At 38.4% G+C, this 19631-nt stretch overlaps 1 protein-coding gene across 2 annotated transcripts in view; it reads right to left on the minus strand.

Moving 5' to 3' along the window:
• LOC124773942 (thyroid receptor-interacting protein 11-like) overlaps window positions 1-19631 on the minus strand; it is a 465298-nt gene that overhangs the window by 93918 nt on the left and 351749 nt on the right. Inside the window, exons 10-15 of one of the 2 annotated variants that reach the window (XM_047249444.1) lie at window positions 16678-16763; window positions 16365-16490; window positions 16167-16289; window positions 8745-8883; window positions 4018-7574; window positions 3800-3937 (exon numbers count right to left, since the gene is read on the minus strand). In XM_047249444.1, coding sequence (XP_047105400.1) covers window positions 3800-3937; window positions 4018-7574; window positions 8745-8883; window positions 16167-16289; window positions 16365-16490; window positions 16678-16763 — 4169 coding nt within the window. Of the gene's footprint in view, window positions 1-3799; window positions 3938-4017; window positions 7575-8744; window positions 8884-16166; window positions 16290-16364; window positions 16491-16671; window positions 16764-19631 lie in introns of both variants that reach the window. The other variant, XM_047249443.1, reaches the window with a different exon arrangement.

Genomic DNA, 19631 nt, shown 5'->3' on the forward strand with positions numbered 1-19631 from the left:
ACTGCTAAACAAATAAGCTTTCGACTGTGAGCAACAGTGCATGATGGGAGAAGCAGTCTGAGTGGTGGGGGTAAGGAGGAGGCTAAGGGCTGGGGCAGGTACGGGGAGGAATAGCAGGGTAGGAGTGGGGTATGGTAAAGTATGTTGTAAATTACTGCTTGTGGGAGTATAGAAAGACAAGATGGGGAGAGGACAGGGCAGCTAGGTGCAGTCAGGAGCTTAGGCAGAGGGCAGCGGTGGGGGAGTGGAAAAGGAAAGAAGTAAAAAGACTATGGATGCATTAGTGTAGGCTGTGTAGATCTGGAGTGGGAATTGGGAAGCAGATGGATAGGTGAAGGACAGTGACTGACAAAGGTTCGGACCAGGAGGATTATGGAAACATAGGATATATGGCAGAAGTACAAGCAAAGCTGTAACCACTGTGTTCATTCTACATCGGCATGACAACCAACAAACTGTATGTATGCATGAATGGCCACAGACAAACTGTAGTCAAGAAACAGCTTCACCACCCTGTTGCTGAACACACTGTCCAACACAACGTCCTTCACTTCAAGACCGCTTCACAACCTGTGCCATCTAGATCCTTCCTACCAACAACAACTTTTCTGAATTGTGCAGGAGGCAACTACATCTGCAATATATCCTACGTTCACATAACCCTCCTGACCCAAACCTTCATCAGTCAACGTCCTTCACCCACTTATCATATCCTCCCCTCTTATGATTGGAGCACTACACAAGCTTATCAATGCACCCACAGTCTTTTTACTTCTCTCCTTTCCCACTCTCCACCCTCCCTCCACCCCCCCACCAACTGTCTAACCTGACTGCAACTAGCTGCTCTAACCTCTCCCCTCCTCATTCCTGTGTGCTCCCACAAGCTGTACTTTACCATCCCCCAGCCAGCTGGTGTGGCCGAGCGGTTCTAGGAGGTTCAGTCTGGAACCGCACGACCGCTACAGTCACAGGTTCGAATCCTGCCATGGGCATGGATGTGTGTGCTGTTCTTAGGTTAGTTAGGTTTAAATAGTTCTACGTTCTAGGGGACTGATGACCTCAGATAAGTCCCATAGTGCTCAGAGCCATTTGAACCATTTTTTTTACCATCCCCCACCCTGCCTGCCCCAGCCTTCTCATTACCCTCAACACACAGACTGCTTCTCTCAACATGCACCATTGCTCGCAGTCTGACCTTGGCAGCCTGAGACTGCTATCATGCATGTGAGAGTTGTGTTTGCATGAATGTGTATGTGTGTATGTTGTATAATTCAGAAGAGGGCTGTTTGGCTGAAAGCTTACTTGTTTAGTAGTCTTTTTGTTGTGCCTAACTGCAACTCAATATCTTACTATATGGTGAGTAACAGTCTGTCCTTTTCATAATATTGTCAACCTAGTATCTTTGACATATGGTTGGCAGTACCACGCTAACTACCTGAGAAGTTCCATTTCCTTCCTATCCAAATGTGGGACAATAATGAACCAAAATATTGATCTTAGGAAAAAGTGCTAGTTCTGGTACCTCCTCAATGTAATTTATGCCATAATAACCACAAAGATGATGTTCAGGTAATCCTGCATGCAGATGTACATGATTTATCAAGAAGCTTTAAGTTTCCAAATGGCACCAGGATGATATTCATTCTTGTGCCACATCAGCATCTCTTGACAACCTTCAAGATCATATTCTTCACATGGAATACTAAAACCATAAATTTATTCAAATGTTAGAGACTTGGTTCCACCTTGGCTGTTATTATCTGCATTAAAGTATTTTTATTTACTGCAGTCTGCAAATCAAGCAATATGAGTTTAAGTTGAATCACAGCCCTAATTTTTATGGTATCAATACATGGCCAGCAAGACCTACATGCTAACTGAAAGTCAAACATGTCTAGAGTGAAACAGGATTGCAATCTTGGCTGGTTTTTAACAGTCAGCAATCATGATTGCATTAGCTATGGCATGCTTTTTACCAAGAACACAAATATTCACAAAACAGGGCAGAAGTTTGTCTCAGGTGAGTTGCCTTGTAGGTGGTAGTGCGCTGAACATTAACACACGACACAGACTGTGAATGTGGACAAGAAGAAATTACAAGGCATAAGTTTCAGTACCTTTTATGCTCAACATCTTGCACAGCAGATGATACCATTCATGCCACACCAAGTACCTTAGACATGTTGATCCATCATGGACATCGGACAGCAGCTGGTCAAATATGTATCAACGAAATTTGCCAATCAGCCCTGCAATTGAGATGTGATGTTATTTTATTTTATTACATTTTTGCTATGAGTTTTGGCAATTCATTGTGCATCTTCAGACCCCATATGAATCTCTAAAAAAATGAGTGATATTATCATACTGGCTCTGGATGTTGTGAATTCGTAGCTCAAGTGCTTCCTTTGAAGACTTGGGCAGGTGTGCTCAGTTGCAGTCAAGTCTTCAAAGGAAGTGCCTGAGCTACAAATTCATGACATCCAGAAGAATATGGCCCCAGTATTCCAATATCAAGTATTTTTGAGAGGTGTATATGGGGCTTGTAGTTGGCATAATTGCCTAAATGGGTAGCAAAAATAAAATAACATCTCAATTGCGTAGTTGTTTGGCAAATGTCACAGTTAACAAGTACCTTGGAGGTTGCAAGTTCTTGGTACATGTGATATGAAGATACAAGTTCAGCATATTTGTATTTTCCCTTTCTAAGTCATCTACTTCTGATTTGATTGTTTGTCTGTATATGTATGTTTCTGATTCAAGAAAAAACAAAAGTAGTCCATCCATTCTGAGATGAATTTCAGTTTTTGACAATTAGGGTTACAAGACCACAAATGTAAGTTACATGTCTGTAAGGGTATTCTGGTTTCACAGAATAAAGTTTTAACATATGCCACAGATTTTGGAGGTATCCCCATCCTTATAAAGTTACTTGCAGAGGTTGAAGACATTTTATATAGTTTCCCACCTTCCTTGTGACACAGTCAATAGAAATAAAATTGAAATGTCTGCAGCACACTGGCATTTCACCATTGCATGAAATAATAGTAATTGAAATATGTGCTAGTTTTATTATGTTCACAAACCGGTCAAATCCATACTCACCTATGTCTGTCAACCTGATTGAAGTTGGTTCACTGTTAGTACCATCAAGAAAAGAAGTACAGCCTAATGAATGTTAAAAACATGGCACAGTAAAGACAGACCAAGAAGCTTGGTAAACACATTACCAAAAATTAGTGAATCACAGATATTACACAGAATCATTTTAGGTCTGGGGATTCAAACTGAATACAAGTTTTCTCTGGCATGCCCTTATTTAATCCTGAAATGAAGGAGAATTGATAATTGGTACTTTTAGATATTATTATAAGAATTAAAAATATCAGTTTAAGATCAATATTATGAAAAGTAAAGTTGCTACCCACCATATAGTGGGGATGCTAAGTCGCAGATAGTTTTGCCTGTCTGAGACTTAGCATCTCCTCTATATGATGAGTAGCATATTTCCTTTTCATAATACTGTTACATTCCATCCTGGATTTTTCATAGTTTAATTTATGATCAAACATAGTGAAACTATGATCAAACAATGGGAAATCCAGGATGGAACGTCATGTGTGTCAGTTGCATTTGCATAAGTGTGTGTGTGTGTGTGTGTGTGTGTGTGTGTGTGTGTGTGTGTGTTGTCGTTGTGCCTATCTGCAACTCAGCATCTTCGCTATATGGTGAGTAACAACTCCTCATAATATAGTGAGACTCTAATGTATTTACTCATAATACTACATAAATTAAGTACCTCATTTTCTAAATATTTTGTTTTTGCTTGTTCCTCATGAAGACAGACTGTCAAGCGATGATATTCCTGTTCCATATCCTGTATTCGAGATATAAGTGTAGCTTGTTCAGGGGGTTCCACTGTGGCTTCATTTCCCACCTAAACTCAGAAATGCAGAACATCACAATGAAATGTAGCACTAATGTTGAAACCAAACTAAAGTTTTTTGACATACTTACCATATTGTTTGGATGAGTATTAAAAGATTCTGCAACCTTGAGACCATCATTCTTTTCACAATCAACAGTTCTCTGAGTGTGATGAGCAGCATTCAACTGATCTTTGAGAAGTTTGACCTCCTGTTGCTTCAACTCTAGCTCTTGCTCACAAATGTTCAGCCTTGAAACAGTTTTCTCAATAACCTGGTCTTTACTCACTATAATTGACTTCAGTTCGTCAGTGTGGTTTCCTTCTCTTATGGGAGCGTTACCTTCTATTTCAGCATTACTGCTTTGGCTTATGTAGCTTGCTTCAAGTCTCTCCAGTCTCTGCTTAAGAGAGATTACTTCATTCTGGGTGTTCAGCAATAATTTCTGCTTGTCTTCATGTTGCTTAACCAGTCCTCTGTGCTGTTGCTGTATCTCCTGGGATCTCCTCAATTCTTGGCTCAGGAGGCCACTCAGACGCTGAATCTCATTGTGATACTGGATATTCTCTTGGTGTTTTATGTGAACAGTTTTAACTAATTCATCTTTTTCGTGTTGCAATTGTAATGTCTTTCCTTTCAGACCTTCAATTTCTATATCCTTATCCTGTATAATTTTGGATAGGTTTGCAATGGTTTCTTTGGCCATTCCAATTACTTCTTCATTCTGCAATCTTATTTGGTCTTTTAATCCATCATTATTTTCCTGAACTATAGACGCAGTTGATTTATCTGACACAGCTAATGGAATCAATTTATTGTTCTCCAATTTTAGCAAGTTGTTTTCACTATTTCTTTCCTGGAGCAATGATAATACAGGTGATCTCCCTAGAGTAGAATTGTTTGTTTCTGTTATATACTGGCCAGTCTCATGTTGAACATGATCAGCACTAGCAGCAGACAAATGTGTACCATCCAGACCCTTCACATTGGTCATTACTGATTTATCACTGTGTATTTTGGACAGATTAGACTTACCCATATCCTTCAGTTTCTCCATTTCATCCTCTAATTTTGTTTTTGAATGACAGAGTTCTTCATATTTTGATTCAAGAGCCTGTTTGGCCTCCCTCAGTTGTTCAAATTCTTTCTGTTTCTTTTTTGTTCTGGTAAGTTCTTCTTCAGCAACTAGCAGTTTTTCAGTTAGCAATGTCACCTCAGTCTTGTATTTCATTTCTTCTTGAAGTTTCTGTTGAATGGAATACACTTCTGATTTCCAATTTGCAGCTTCATTTCTTGCAACAGTAAGTGCAGCTTCTACATCCTGTAATCTCTGGCAATGCAATTGAAGTTCAAATATTTCTTGTTGTTTTTCACTTAATTCTTTGTTTTTTGCAGAAAGCAGTTGCTTTAAGAATATCAAATCAGCATGTGCAGTACCATCAGCCAAACTATGGGATCTACAGCTCTCATACCTCTGCTGTAATTTATCTTGTGACATCTCACTCTCCAGCTCTGTGTCATGCATCTTTGGCTCATCAATTAATAGCTTCTGGCATTCCTTTGAGGAATCAGACTTTAACTGTAATGTGTTATCCACTTGCTGCTCAGCACTGAAAGCTGCTTCCTTCCATTTCGAGACTTCCGTATTTCCAGTGTTGTGTATATTTGACTGAGAAGACAAAGCCTGTTTTTGAGAGCCCATTTCCCAATGTCCTTGTAAATGATTTGTAATCTCTTTCTTCAGCATTTCATTGAGAGACTCCAGTTCCTGAATTTTACATTGTTTCTGCTGTAATTCATTATTTAGATTTCTAAATTCATTTTCATCTCTTACAATCACATTTTCAATTTCATGAATTATCTGCTGAACTGATGGACCTCCTTGCTGCAGGGCTTCCATTCCCTTGTATGAAATATTAAGCTTCTTGTGAAGCACAGCATTAATCTGTTCACTTGCAGCTAATGTCTCTCTTACAGCCATGATCTCTTCTTCCTTACAGTTTAACTGTGACAAGATTTCATGGTACATGCGTTGTAGTTCATCAAAAGTTTCCTTATCTTTTTTCCATCTCTCTTCCTCCATCCGCAGTGCACTTATCTCCTGATCTAATGCATATAATTTCAGTTCTTTTGTGTGGAGTTCATTTCTCAGCTGATCAATATAATGTTTGTCAGCACTGCCACAATTTTCAATTTCAGTTAACTTTCTCTGCAGGCCAACTTCGTCACCCACTAGAACCTCAGAAGACATAAATTTTATATTAAGTTTCTCATGTAGCAAATTATTCAATTTTTCACTGATCTCAAACTTGCTTTTTATGCTTTGTAGTTCCTGTTCACTATCTGTTAGATGTTTCTGAAGAGTTGCATGAGCAGTACGCAGCTCTGCCATGCTTTCTGACATTTTATCTAGTTCCTCCAAGTTCTTTTTCAGTCTTGTTATTTCAGCATCTCTCAATTCAGCAACCTTTCTGAGGTTATCATGTTCAGTCTCAATACTGATTAACATGTTTTCAGCTGCACCTAATTTATCTTGTGTTACCTTAAGCAGTTCCTGCGTTTTCAGAAGCTCAGTTTTGTCATCTATGCTTTGCCTGTTAGCAGCTGCAATTTTTTCTTCTAATTCCATAACTTTATCTCGTAATGCGGAATTTGAATTTTCATATTCTGCTGCTTTTTCAGTTAACAACTGAACTTCGCTTCTTGCCATAAGTATATCATCACGCAAGACCTCATTCTTTCCCCTTAATTCACTGACAGTTTGTTCATGGATTTTTAATTTATCAATTTCAGCCTCAAGTGTTAGTTTCAAGTCTCTAAGTTCATTAATTTCTCTCTTTGCATCATCTGCCATTTCTTGCCACTTTGCTGCTTCTCTCTGAATATTCTCTTGATTTCGTAACATTGCCTCTGTAGATTGCAATTGTTTCACAAGGTTGCTTTCATGTTCTCGTAATTTAGCTGCATCAGTTTCCAAATTAGACCTAGCTTCCCTCAACACATCAACTTCATTTTCAAGTGCTGTAATTTTCTGTTCTAAGGCTTCAATTTCTTCACTGTTTTCTGGAATAGGGGTAAGAACTTCATCAGTTCCACTTTTAGAAACGTGAAGTTCTTCAACTAATGACTCAACACTACTGTTTAAAAGTTTACACTCATTTTCTAGCATTTTTATGGTTTCCTCATGTCCATTCAAAGTCTGTTTGGAGTCTGTTATCTCTTTCATCAGTTCAACAACTTTACGCTCCAATGTTTCTTTTTTCCATTTGAAATCCATACACATTTTAGTTAAGGCTTCAACTGTATTTATAACATCCAAGCTGTGTCTGTTGGTATAAAAGTCTTTTGGTATATCAAGAGTAATTATTTCTGCCAACTTCATATCCAATTCTGCTTTAAAAGTGTTCACTGCTTCCAAAACCATATTATCATTATCACAGCTATGAGTTTCAATGGATGCCTTTGATAATGCATCACAGTTAGCTTTTAATTCCTCAACCTCATCTTTCAGGGCCTTATTTTGTTTCAGAAGGTTCTCCAGGTGTCCATTTGGAGTCATTTCTTTCATCCCCTTTCGTAATTCTTGAATTTCACAATTTAGTGTGTCATTCTGCTTTTGTAGAGTTGACTTGACATGCAGCAATTGTTCTACAAACAAATTTGAAAAAAAAAAAAGGTTAGATGCATCTCTAAAATCTCATATGCAATATTTCTCACTGATAGAAAACTATCATCATCTTAGAGACTTTACACACAACAATGAACAAACTGAAATTACTGCTGATTTAGGAATCTGTGGATTCTGCTATGAAAGAAGAAATTAACAGAATAGTGACTCTGCCAGAGGAAAAAGCATCAGTAATTTATTAGTGAAGGTTTCTGCAAGAATTGTAAATGATATTTTTTCTGTCAAATAAAATTTTTATTACTGACTTGTTTGAACATTTTTGTTCCTTCTCAAACCATTACCTGCATTTGTAATGTTTCACTGTATACAACACATTTGTTTTCACATCAGATCTGCCACGAAACACCTGTAAAATCTGAGAATCAACAAAAATGTTCATCCTAGTTACTATAAAACTATTAGTTGCAATTCTGATAGAAAACTACAGTAATAAATTACAAATATATCGAGTTGTTGCTGCTGATACCAAAATAGTTTTGCAACTGGGTAAAGAAGTATTATTCGTGCAATCACATTGAAGGCATGGTGAACAAGGAAATGGTTTTCTTCTGCTCTGTTTAAATGCTACAAGTATTGCAAACACCATGTAGAGACCAATGCACACATTTTCTGTTTTTCTCCAGCAAAATTTACACTTTATGTTCCCTTTCAAAAAATTTACATCAGTACTCTGTACATAAATTAACAAGGAACTTCCACTTCTTTAACTAGGAAGCATTTATTTCAAGTGTCTAGCACTCCTATGTTTCCACTAAATCAAATAAATTACTTTCAGTTTAATGATATTATGCAAGCAGCCATTAATTTTGAAATCCTACAGGTGTAGACATGTATAGAAATGAAAACACCAGTAAGCTAATTGCTGCCACAAACCACACATGTAAATCACATTTTTATTGCATTTCAAAGAGTGATGCATGTAAATAGAAATGAAGCAGTTTAAGACATTGTTATTTCCTTACCAAAATAGGTCTTTACTCAGAGAGTATCAATGTACTTACTTAATGACAACATATACACACAACAGAATAAGTTACAATAATCTGATTTGAAGAAAATTCACTCAAGAGCAACATAAAAATGAAAGAGAAGATTAGTGTAGTGGAAACAGCAACGCACTGCTACCTTACCTATGGCAGCCTGATGCTGTTTATCCAGTTCCTCAATACTGTTGTTCAAACAATCATTTTCTCCTTTTATATCTGCCAGTTGGGATTCCAAATCTTGAATGACTTTTGCCATGGCTACCATTTCTGACTTCAAGAAGACCTGAAAATACCAAAAAGCATTAACAAAATGGCTCCAAAATGATTTCATAAAATTTAAAGTATTTCCAGCAGTGTCAGAAAGAAGGGTGAACAGTTAAAGAGAAGAATTCTGATAAAACATGTGGTGGATGATCCCTAAAAAGGAGTATCTGAATGAAGAGAATTACCACAAACCAACAAGGAAAGATAGTGTTTAATGAAAGAAGGAACTAGCAGAATGAATGAGAGGAAATAATACCCAAGGAAAATGTAATTAGTGAAAGGTAGAAAACTGGGAAATCTTAAATTCAATACAAAATAATGAAAGTCAAAAATTACAGAAAAAATGAATTACGAAAAAGCAATGATAAACATAAAAGTATTTAGTTGTTATAAAAAATGTGTTCAAAAATACAACTAGATACACACTCCGCAAGCCACTGTACAATGCATGGTAGCAGGCACCCTGCACCATTACTAGTCATTTCCTTTCCTGTTCCACTCATGAACAGAGTAAGGAAAGAAGAGTGTATGAATGTCTTTGTAAGATTGTACATTGGCAGCGTTAGAATTGCCCTACAGAAAGCTTCAAACGCCAGTTCTCTAAACTTTCTCGTTAGTGTTATTTGAAAAGAATACCGCCTTCCCTCCAGGGATTCCCATTTGGATTCCCTAAGCATCTCCATAATACCTGTGTATTGTTTGAAATTACCGGTAATAAATCTAAAAACTCGCCTCTGAAATGCTTCAGTGTCTTCCTTTAATCTGACCTGGTGCAGAACCAAAACACTCAAGCAGTATTCAAGAATATTTGGCAGTAGCATCTTATATGGTTTTCATTACAGATGAATCTCACATTCCTCAAATTCTCCCAACAGACCGACGTCAATCATTTACCTTCACTACCGTAAAATAATCATTCCATTTCATATTGCTTAGTAACTTTATGTCCAGATATTTAGATGATGTGACTGTGTCAAGCAGGACACTGCTAATGCTGTAGCTGGACATTATGGGTTTGTTTTTTCTACTCATCTGCATTAACTTACATTTTTCTACATTTCAACCTGGCAGCCATTTATCACATAAACTAGAAATTGTGTCCAAGTCATCCTGTATCCTCCTACAGTCACTCAATTTTGACACCTTCACATTCATCACAGCATCATTGGCAAATAGCCACAGATTGCTAAACACCCTGTCCACCAGACCATTTATGTATATAGAAAATGATAGCTGTCATAATCACATTTCCCTGGGGCAATCCCAGTGATACTGTTGTCTGTGCTGAACAATCACTTTCGAGGAAAACATACTAAGAAGTCTTCAAGGCACTCACATACCTGGGAACCTATTCTAAATCTAGAAATGTGGACTCTGCCTGTTGCCCTTCAATCATAGTTCACAGTATATCATATGAGAGAAGGGCAAACTGAGTTTCATGCAAGCAATGCTTTCTGAAACTATTCTGACTTGTAGTTGTGAGCTTTCTAGTTCTTTGTAAATTTATTATATTCAAACTCAGAATATGTTCTCCAATTCTGTAGCAAACCAATGTTAAGGATAAAGGTCTGTTATTTCGTTGGTTCGTTCTTTTACCCTTCTTATATACAGGAGTCACCAGTGCTTTTTTTCCAATTGCTTGGGGCTTTGTGTTGGGTGAAAGGTAAGTGATAAATGCTAGTTAAGTAAGTGGACAATGCCACAGAGTACTCCTTGTAAAACTGAACTGGGACCAATCCTGGCCACACAACTTGTTTGTTTTCAACTCTTTCAGTTGTTCCTCTAAAACAGGAACGCTTATTACTATGTTGTCCATATGGGACTATGTGTGATGGTATTGTACGATTCTCCTGTGTGAATGATTTCGTAAACACAAAATTAAACAACTTCAGCTTTCATTTTGTTATCTTCTACTGTCACATCAGACTGGCCAACGAGTGCCAGGGTGGATGCCTCAGAACTGCCTAGCGATTTTACATATGACCAAAGTTTTCTCAGGTTTTTGGCCAGGTCTTTTGCTAAAGTATGATGGTGGTAGTTGTATGCTTTGCACATAGCTCTTTTCACAGACACAAGAATCTGTACCAATCTTTCCCCATCGCCATTTACTACTTATATCACATGTAAAACTCATTTGATAATACTGTTGAATTTACAAGCAGACAGAAGGACTTTCCAGTATTCACCTTAAGAAGGCAAACTTCCTGATATGGCCAACAAAAATGCTTAATTTATAAAACAGTGGAAAATCCAGGATGGAATGTAACAATATTATGAAAAGGAAAGTTGCTACTCACCATATAGCGGAGATGCTGACTTGCAGATAGGCACAGCAAAAAGACTGTCACAAATAAAGCTTTCAGCCAGTAAGGCCTTCATCAAAAATAGACCCTCCCCCCCCCTCTCTCTCTCTCTCTCTCTCTCTCTCTCTCACACACACACACACACACACACACACACACACACACACACACACACACACACACACGCAACTCACACACATGACTGCAGTCTCAGGCAACTGAAACTACACTCACTTGCCTGAGACTGCAGTCATGTGTACGAGTTCCATTTGCACGAATATATATCTGTGTGTGTGTGTGTGTGTGTGTGTGTGTGTGTGTGTGTGTGTGTGTGTGTGGAGGAGGGTGGGGTGGGGGGGAGAAGACTCAAAAAATTTCAAAACCTGTAGGTCCTTCATCTTGATATAGAAATTAAGGATGAAGAAGGAAGCATTTTGGGTGATTACAAAGGAGGGTTATCAATCATTTCAAGCCAAAGACGACATTAAGATTATTCTTTCCTAAATAGTGTTTACAAGAGCAATGGACATACAAATGTGTGAAACAAAATGCAAAAACACTAAAGAAAATGGGTGTAAGAATCTGTGTACTAGAGTCTATAAAAAAAAAGAAAAAGGCTGGATTGATTATTGGCATCTGTAACTGGGTTAAGTGGTGCAGGGTAACATAAAAAGAAGAATTAAGGCAATATTTTGGCACAATGATGCAACATTCATGCCTTGCCTCAGAATGTTGATTGCAAGTTATTAACAAAGATGAGCAAATCCAGTCATTAAAAAAAATCATACAGGCAAAGGAAGCTCTTGTGCTAGGAGCAGTCACAGAAGGAATGCTGGTTAGTTAGAAGCACACGCAAAGCATTAAAAATGTAGACCATAGCATCAAAACTGACACGAAAAAGTTAGATTCAGTAGAAGCAACTTTTCACATTAAGGTAAACTTTGCTAAATTCTGCACAGATATATTAAACTTTGATTTGATGGCACTGTATAGTGAGCAACATATGAGTTATATGAAATGTCAGTAGCTCATTTAAGAAACAATGTTTAACAGTTTTTTCTGAGAAACATTCACTAGAGAAGCACGACCTACAACTTAATACAAGAGGGTAGGATACAGTAAAGAATCATCCCTTTGTCTCCTGCTGTAAACCTCATGCAGACATCATCTATTTTACTGAAAACACAGACTGTTTACATACAGCAACAAACTAGGGAAACATAGTACATACCATTGCCGTATGCCATGAAATTTCTGATGAAAATTCTGTTCAGAACACTATCCAATTTCTTTTAGTGTATAATATGATTAGTATGGCTCGAGGACAAATGTAGGGATGTAGAGGCTTATCTCACTAGGGGTAAGATAGATACCGCCTACAGGAAAATTAAAGACACCTTTGGAGAAAAGAGAACCACTTGCATGAACATCAAGAGCTCAGATGGAAACCCAGTTCTAAGCAAAGAAGGGAAAGCAGAGAGGTGGAAGGAGTATATAGAGGGTCTATACAAGGGCGATGTACTTGAGGACAATATTATGGAAATGGAAGAGGATGTAGATGAAGATGAAATGGGAGATGCGATACTGCGTGAAGAGTTTGACAGAGCACTGAAAGACCTGAGTCGAAACAAGGCCCCCGGAGTAGACAACATTCCATTGGAACTACTGACGGCCTTGGGAGAGCCAGTCCTGACAAAACTCTACCATCTGGTGAGCAAGATGTATGAAACAGGCGAAATACCCTCAGACTTCAAGAAGAATATAATAATTCCAATCCCAAAGAAAGCAGGTGTTGACAGATGTGAGAATTACCGAACAATCAGTTTAATAAGCCACAGCTGCAAAATACTAACACGAATGGAAAAACTAGTAGAAGCCGACCTCGGGGAAGATCAGTTTGGATTCCGTAGAAATACTGGAACACGTGAGGCTATACTGACCTTACAACTTATCTTAGAAGAAAGATTAAGGAAAGGCAAACCTACATTTCTAGCATTTGTAGACTTAGAGAAAGCTTTTGACAATGTTGACTGGAATACTCTCTTTCAAATTCTGAAGGTGGCAGGGGTAAAATACAGGGAGCGAAAGGCTATTTACAATTTGTACAGAAACCAGATGGCAGATATAAGAGTCGAGGGACATGAAAGGGAATCAGTGGTTGGGAAGGGAGTAAGACAGGGTTGTAGCCTCTCCCCGATGTTATTCAATCTGTATATTGAGCAAGCAGTAAAGGAAACAAAAGATAAATTCGGAGTAGGTATTAAAATCCATGGCGAAGAAATAAAAACTTTGAGGTTCGCCGATGACATTGTAATTCTGTCGAAGACAGCAAAGGACTTGGAAGAGCAGTTGAACGGAATGGATGGTGTCTTGAAGGGAGGATATAAGATGAACATCAACAAAGCAAAACGAGGATAATGGAATGTAGTCGAATTAAGTCGGGTGATGCTGAGGGAATTAGATTAGGAAATGAGACACTTAAATTAGTAAAGGAGTTTTGCTATTTGGGGAGCAAAATAACTGATGATGGTCAAAGTAGAGAGGATATAAAATGTAGACTGGCAATGGCAAGGAAAGCATTTCTGAAGAAGAGAAATTTGTTAACATCGAATATAGATTTAAGTGTCAGGAAGTCATTTCTGAAAGTATTTGTATGGAGTGTAGCTATGTATGGAAGTGAAACATGGACGGTAAATAGTTTGGACAAGAAGAGAATAGAAGCTTTCGAAATGTGGTGCTACAGAAGAATGCTGAAGATTAGATGGGTGGATCACATAACTAATGAGGAGGTACTGAATAGGATTGGGGAGAAGAGGAGTTTGTGGCACAACTTGACTAGAAGAAGGGATCGGTTGGTAGGACATATTCTGAGGCATCAAGGGATTACCAATTTAGTACTGGAGGGCAGCGTGGAGGGTAAAAATCGTAGGGGGAGACCAAGAGATGAATACACTAAGCAGATTCAGAAGGATGTAGGTTGCAGTAGGTACTGGGAGATGAAGAAGCTTGCACAGGATAGAGTAGCATGGAGAGCTGCATCAAACCAGTCTCAGGACTGAAGACCACAACAACAACATGATTAGTATCTATTTTACATCCCGCATTGATGTAGAGTTTCCAAACTTTGCTATGCACTGAAGTTTGATGGAGTTCTAACAGTGATTTCATGGGGAATTTTGAACAATATGAAGACAACTTGAATTATGTCAAGTAATACAAAGTTGCAATACGGAACATATAAGCAGAATACAAGTATGGATCTCACAATCAGCTATTTTAAAATGTAAACTATTCTAACATGTACAATGGTGGCAAAGACTGCACCTAGGAGGCCAAGACACAACAGATTGTTTACATTGTCTTTATATTAATTCTTTAAAGCAACTCAGAGTGTTAATAAATGATTAAGAACATAACCAAGACCAAGTAATCTAATTCCCTGATCACACAAACACTTATTATTTCACTAAGTATCATCCCATTTACATATTTTATCTCTATTTGGAGGGCAATAAATGACTGTAATAGGACTGACCAAGTAATAGAACTGAAAGTGGGCAAATGTTGAGTGCTCAGTAATCCAATAAGAACAACAATTCTTCTGATTGGGGAGGAATCTTTTGTGGGACTACACAAGACTATTGTTTCTCAAATATGTAAAGACCTTACATCTATACACAACAAGCAGAATTGGTTCTTTTTGTACATGACATTAGTATTGTAACCATTCGAAACCCGTATACAGCAACAGAAGAAGTAGTAAATGATATTCTTAAACTTATGACTTAGCAGTTTGCTGAAGACAGTCTCAACTCTCAAATTCAAAAACACGTCATCTCACTCCAGCACATGTACAGGTGCTACACTACTGAGGAATGTATTACATAGCATGACTATGGAAGAAACTTGAAAAAAATTTAGGTGTCTATATTGCTGAGAATTTTAACTGATAAGAAAACCTGTTTCTGAAATACAAAAGCAACTAAGTTCCATACATCTACTACCTTGGAGATAAACAAATTGGCAAGTTAATATATTTTATGAATTTTCATTCAAAAATATTGAATGGCATAATGTTCTGGGGTAAGAAAGTTCTCACTGATCAAAATGTGGTGTTCACCCATGTTCATCTTGTAGACGTCTGTTTAATGAGTCTGGCATTTTGACTACTGCTACACAACATATATATCCCCTCTCGAAGTTTTTTGTAAACAACTTATTACAGTTCAAAAGGAACAATGATCGACATAATACCAAAAGAAAAGTGAAATTCATTACTCCACATTACGATTGACTCTAACATTAACAGGAGTGCACAATGCTATCACCAAAATTTCTGTATCTGACATACAGCAAATCAAATTTTAAAAACAAAGCAAAAAATTTTGTTGTTGAGAGCTTCTACTATTCCACAGAAAATATTAATTTCATGGTGTATGTAAAAGGCGGTACAGAAAAATTACTAATTTACATACGTGACTATATATAAGTTGTAAATAATCATGCAAATTATCCATGAAATGTAAATCTAACTAACTAACTAACTAACGATGTTGTTGATTTTGCTCCAGAAAAGTTGATCTATCAAAACTGATTTGTGTTAGCAACAATATGAAATGGCAGACTTCTACACTCCATATAGAGGAGGCATTGAAAGGCAGTGAGGCACAATGAAAAATACTGCTCAATATTATTCAGCTGTCGGACTTATTCCTTCATCTGATGAAGACTGTGTAATTAACTCAGTGCCTATTATATGTGGTGAGTAGCAAACAATTCCTAAATAAATTATTGTGGTTTTTCTATGTTGGGTTTTAGCTCTGGAGAAGAAAGAGTCTATAACCAAATGAAACTATTTGTATCTGAAAAAAGTTTTATGAAAGTCAATGTTACCTAGAATAGAGGCAGTAGAAGCAATATAGAATTAGCTAGATCATGATGGTAACCATAAAAAATTATGAGCAGTTACAACATTACATCAAATAAATCCTTTACTTACATTTGATTCCTGGAGTTTTTCCTTCTCTTCTTTTAATAAAGCCTCTGCTTCTGCATATGCTTCATGCTGTTTCTTATCCATTGGTGTAGCTCCTGCTGCATTGGTGTCAAAATGTTCAGCAATCTATTCAACAGTGAGAAACATGAGAAGGATAATGACATAATATAAACTACATCTAGTGTCAAAGCCATATACTACCTCCTCAGCAGCAGTAGTAGTAGTAGCAGCAATAGCATTTTCTTCTTTCTGCTGTACCATGCAAGAAGCATCATCTAATTGATGAACTGAAGTTTCTAATGTTTTTCCCATAGTTCCATTCACTTCCTGTAAACAATAGTTTTATGTGGCAAAGAGAGAGAGAGTTCAAATTAATCTTCAATAGAACTGCCTTGGAACATACAGCTGAGTGTTAAGAAAATACAGCATTTTCATGACTCTGAAAGTAATAACAAAAATGGAAACAGACAGTTAGCTTGAATTTCAAAAAATAAAAGAAAGAACTTACACTTACACTTGGACCCATCCTGCAAAAATTCCTCACACTCTTATTAACACTTTCACTTCCTGTGAATCCATTTTGTAATTCTTGCTGCAGACCTGTGAAAGACAGAAGAACAACTATATAAAAGAAAATGAAATAGACACAACCGCGAAATTTCTGTATGTTGTTTATTAGTTTTTTCTCATACAAAAGTAAATCAGTTTTTAACATTGTTGAAGTATTTCATTTTTATTCAGGTGAATGGGTTGACTTTTATGTAACAGAAACACTATGGTTCTGAACAATAAACTGAAGTGATTCCTCAGCTTCTCCTGGTGTATTTCTTGCTCGCACAGTCCATGGGTGTACTGATGGTCCGTAGTGTCCAATGGGCATAATATTTCAGCGATCAGACATGTCGCCATCGTCAGGTGCACTGACGAACTGAGCTCCTGAGGGTGGGTGGCCGTCCTAAATCCCCTTCCCCCGCGAGGTGTTCTCTCCGCGGTCCGCGCACACGGACACGCGTCAGCGGTCGCTGAGAGGCTGGCGTTGGCGTCTGTAGTGGCTTCGGTGTAACTGCCTCATCTGCCCTGGTCGCTCATTTATTTTATTTGCTCAGTCTCTTTTTAATTAGACTCAGTGCTGGTTCCCATGCCTTGCTGAGGTTATAGCCGCAATCTCTGTTGATGGTCCGTCCCTGGTACAAATTACAATAACCTCTCTAACGATGCTGTCCCAGTATTTAGATGTCTGTGCCAAGACCCTGGTATGTTGGTAGTGCATTTCGTGATTTTCAGACAAACAGTGCTCTGTGACTGCCGACTTGTTGGGGTACATAAGTTGAGTGTGCCTCTGATGTTCTTGGCAACGATCTTCGATGGTGCGCACTGTCTGTCCAATGTAAGTCTTCTCAAGTAGGTTTCCTACTTGTTTTCTACATTATGTTGATGACACGTTCGTGATATGGCTCCATGGAAGGGACAAGCTCCTAGACTTCCTTACACAACTGAACTCCGTACATCCGAACATCAAATTCACTATGGAGACCGAATCAGAAGGAAGTTTACCATTCCTGGGCCATGGGGTAGACAGGAAGAAAATGCACACTGACCTGTATTTGCATGCAAATAGCTGTCACCACCCTTCGCAGAGGAATGGGGTACTAAAAACACTGGTGCACAGGGCGTGCACCATCTAGGATGCAGAGAGCCTGCCCCGTGAGCTGGAACACCTCAAAAAGGTATTTCGGAAAAACGGGTACTTGGAATGGCAGATCAAACGTGCTCTCCACCCCACCTCTACAGTACAGCGTGTGGAAATGGACGAAGTCATGGAGGAAGAGATAGCCACAGCCTATATACCATATACTGGCGCACTATCGGGGAAAATAGGATGAATATTGAGGAAACACTGAGTAGGAACTGTCTTTTGCCCGCCCAATAAAACACTAGCATTATTGGGAAGCGTCAAAGACGATCTCGGTTTGTGGAAGGCTGGCATATACCAGATTCCCTGTGAGTGTGGGAAGACTTACATTGGACAGAGAGTGCACACCATCCAAGATCGTTGCCGAGAACATCAGAGGCACACTTCACTTATGTACCCCAACAAGTGGGCAGTCGCAGAGCACTGTTTGTCCGAAAATCACGAAATGGACTACCAACATACCAGGGTCTTGGCACGGACATCTAAATACTGGGACAGCGTCGTTAGAGAGGCTATCGAAATTTGTACCAGGGACGGACTCATCAACAGAGATTGTGGCTACAACCTCAGCAAGGCATGGGAACTAGCACTGAGTCTAATTAAAAAGAGGCTCAGCAAAGAAAACGAACGAGCGACCAGGGCGGACGAGGCATTTACACCGACGCCACCACAGATGCCAACGCCAGCCTCTCAGCGACCGCCGGCGCGCGGCCGCGGCGCAGACCGTGGAGAGAATTCCTTGCGGGGGAAGGGAATTTAGGACAGCCGCCCACCATCAGGAGCTCAGTTCATCAGCGCACCTGATGATGGCGACATGTCTGATCGCCGAAATCTTGTGCCCGTAGGACACGATGGACCGGAAGTACACCTGTGGACTGTTCAAGCAATAAATTGAAGTGTTTGGGCTGACTTCAATTACAAGATTTACTTTGTAACAACAGCACCAAAAGCAAAGATTGATGAATCTCAAGGATGGGAACAAGATAAGCATATGTGGCAATCTACAAATGTTAATTACTAGTTTCATTCACATATACGAAAATAGCTTTGTAAAAAATAACAGTAATTTTATACTAGCAGCAAAAAGCAAATTTGTAAAATCATTGCAAATGTATATGGCTGCTTTGTAACAACACAAAACAATTTATAATTGGCAAACACTGTGGAGTTCATAAAAGTAATTGAATGACTATTCCAAAATATATGTTCAACTTGTTTTCCACAACCTCTCTTTTAAAATGATGATGGCATTACTTAAATGTTATTTTGATGTTTTTATGACAATGTGAAAATGATGATTATTATTATCATCATCAGTAGCAGCAGCAGCTGCAATGGCAGCAGCCACCACTTGCTATCTACTGCTGGTTGAAGACCATCTCAAAAGATTCCATGCATGATTATCAACTACACATATCCATGTGGCGCTGCAAGTTTTTTAGGCCATCTACCCATCTTGTGTTACTTTTGTCATGTAGGTCTTAGCAAAGAACACCTTTGTCCATCCAGCACCTATTAACCTCAATTTCATTTTCAATATACATAATTCTGTTTTCTACTCCCTTATGTTCCCAAAATCCCTTCGTTTGTTTTCCCTATCAGTATTTGAATGAATTTTGCATAAAAACTCTGTCTCACTGTTTTAAGTCAAAACTGGAAATTTGCATTGATACAGAACTTTCCTTTTCAGGCACACTGGAGTTTAGTTTTGAAAAACCCTATTTAGTTTTCGTAAGCACTCCAGAACCTAAAAAATAAACTCGTCAATTTGTTCT

Source organism: Schistocerca piceifrons, chromosome 2 (genome assembly GCF_021461385.2).
Source record: "Schistocerca piceifrons isolate TAMUIC-IGC-003096 chromosome 2, iqSchPice1.1, whole genome shotgun sequence".
Taxonomy (NCBI): domain Eukaryota; kingdom Metazoa; phylum Arthropoda; class Insecta; order Orthoptera; family Acrididae; genus Schistocerca; species Schistocerca piceifrons.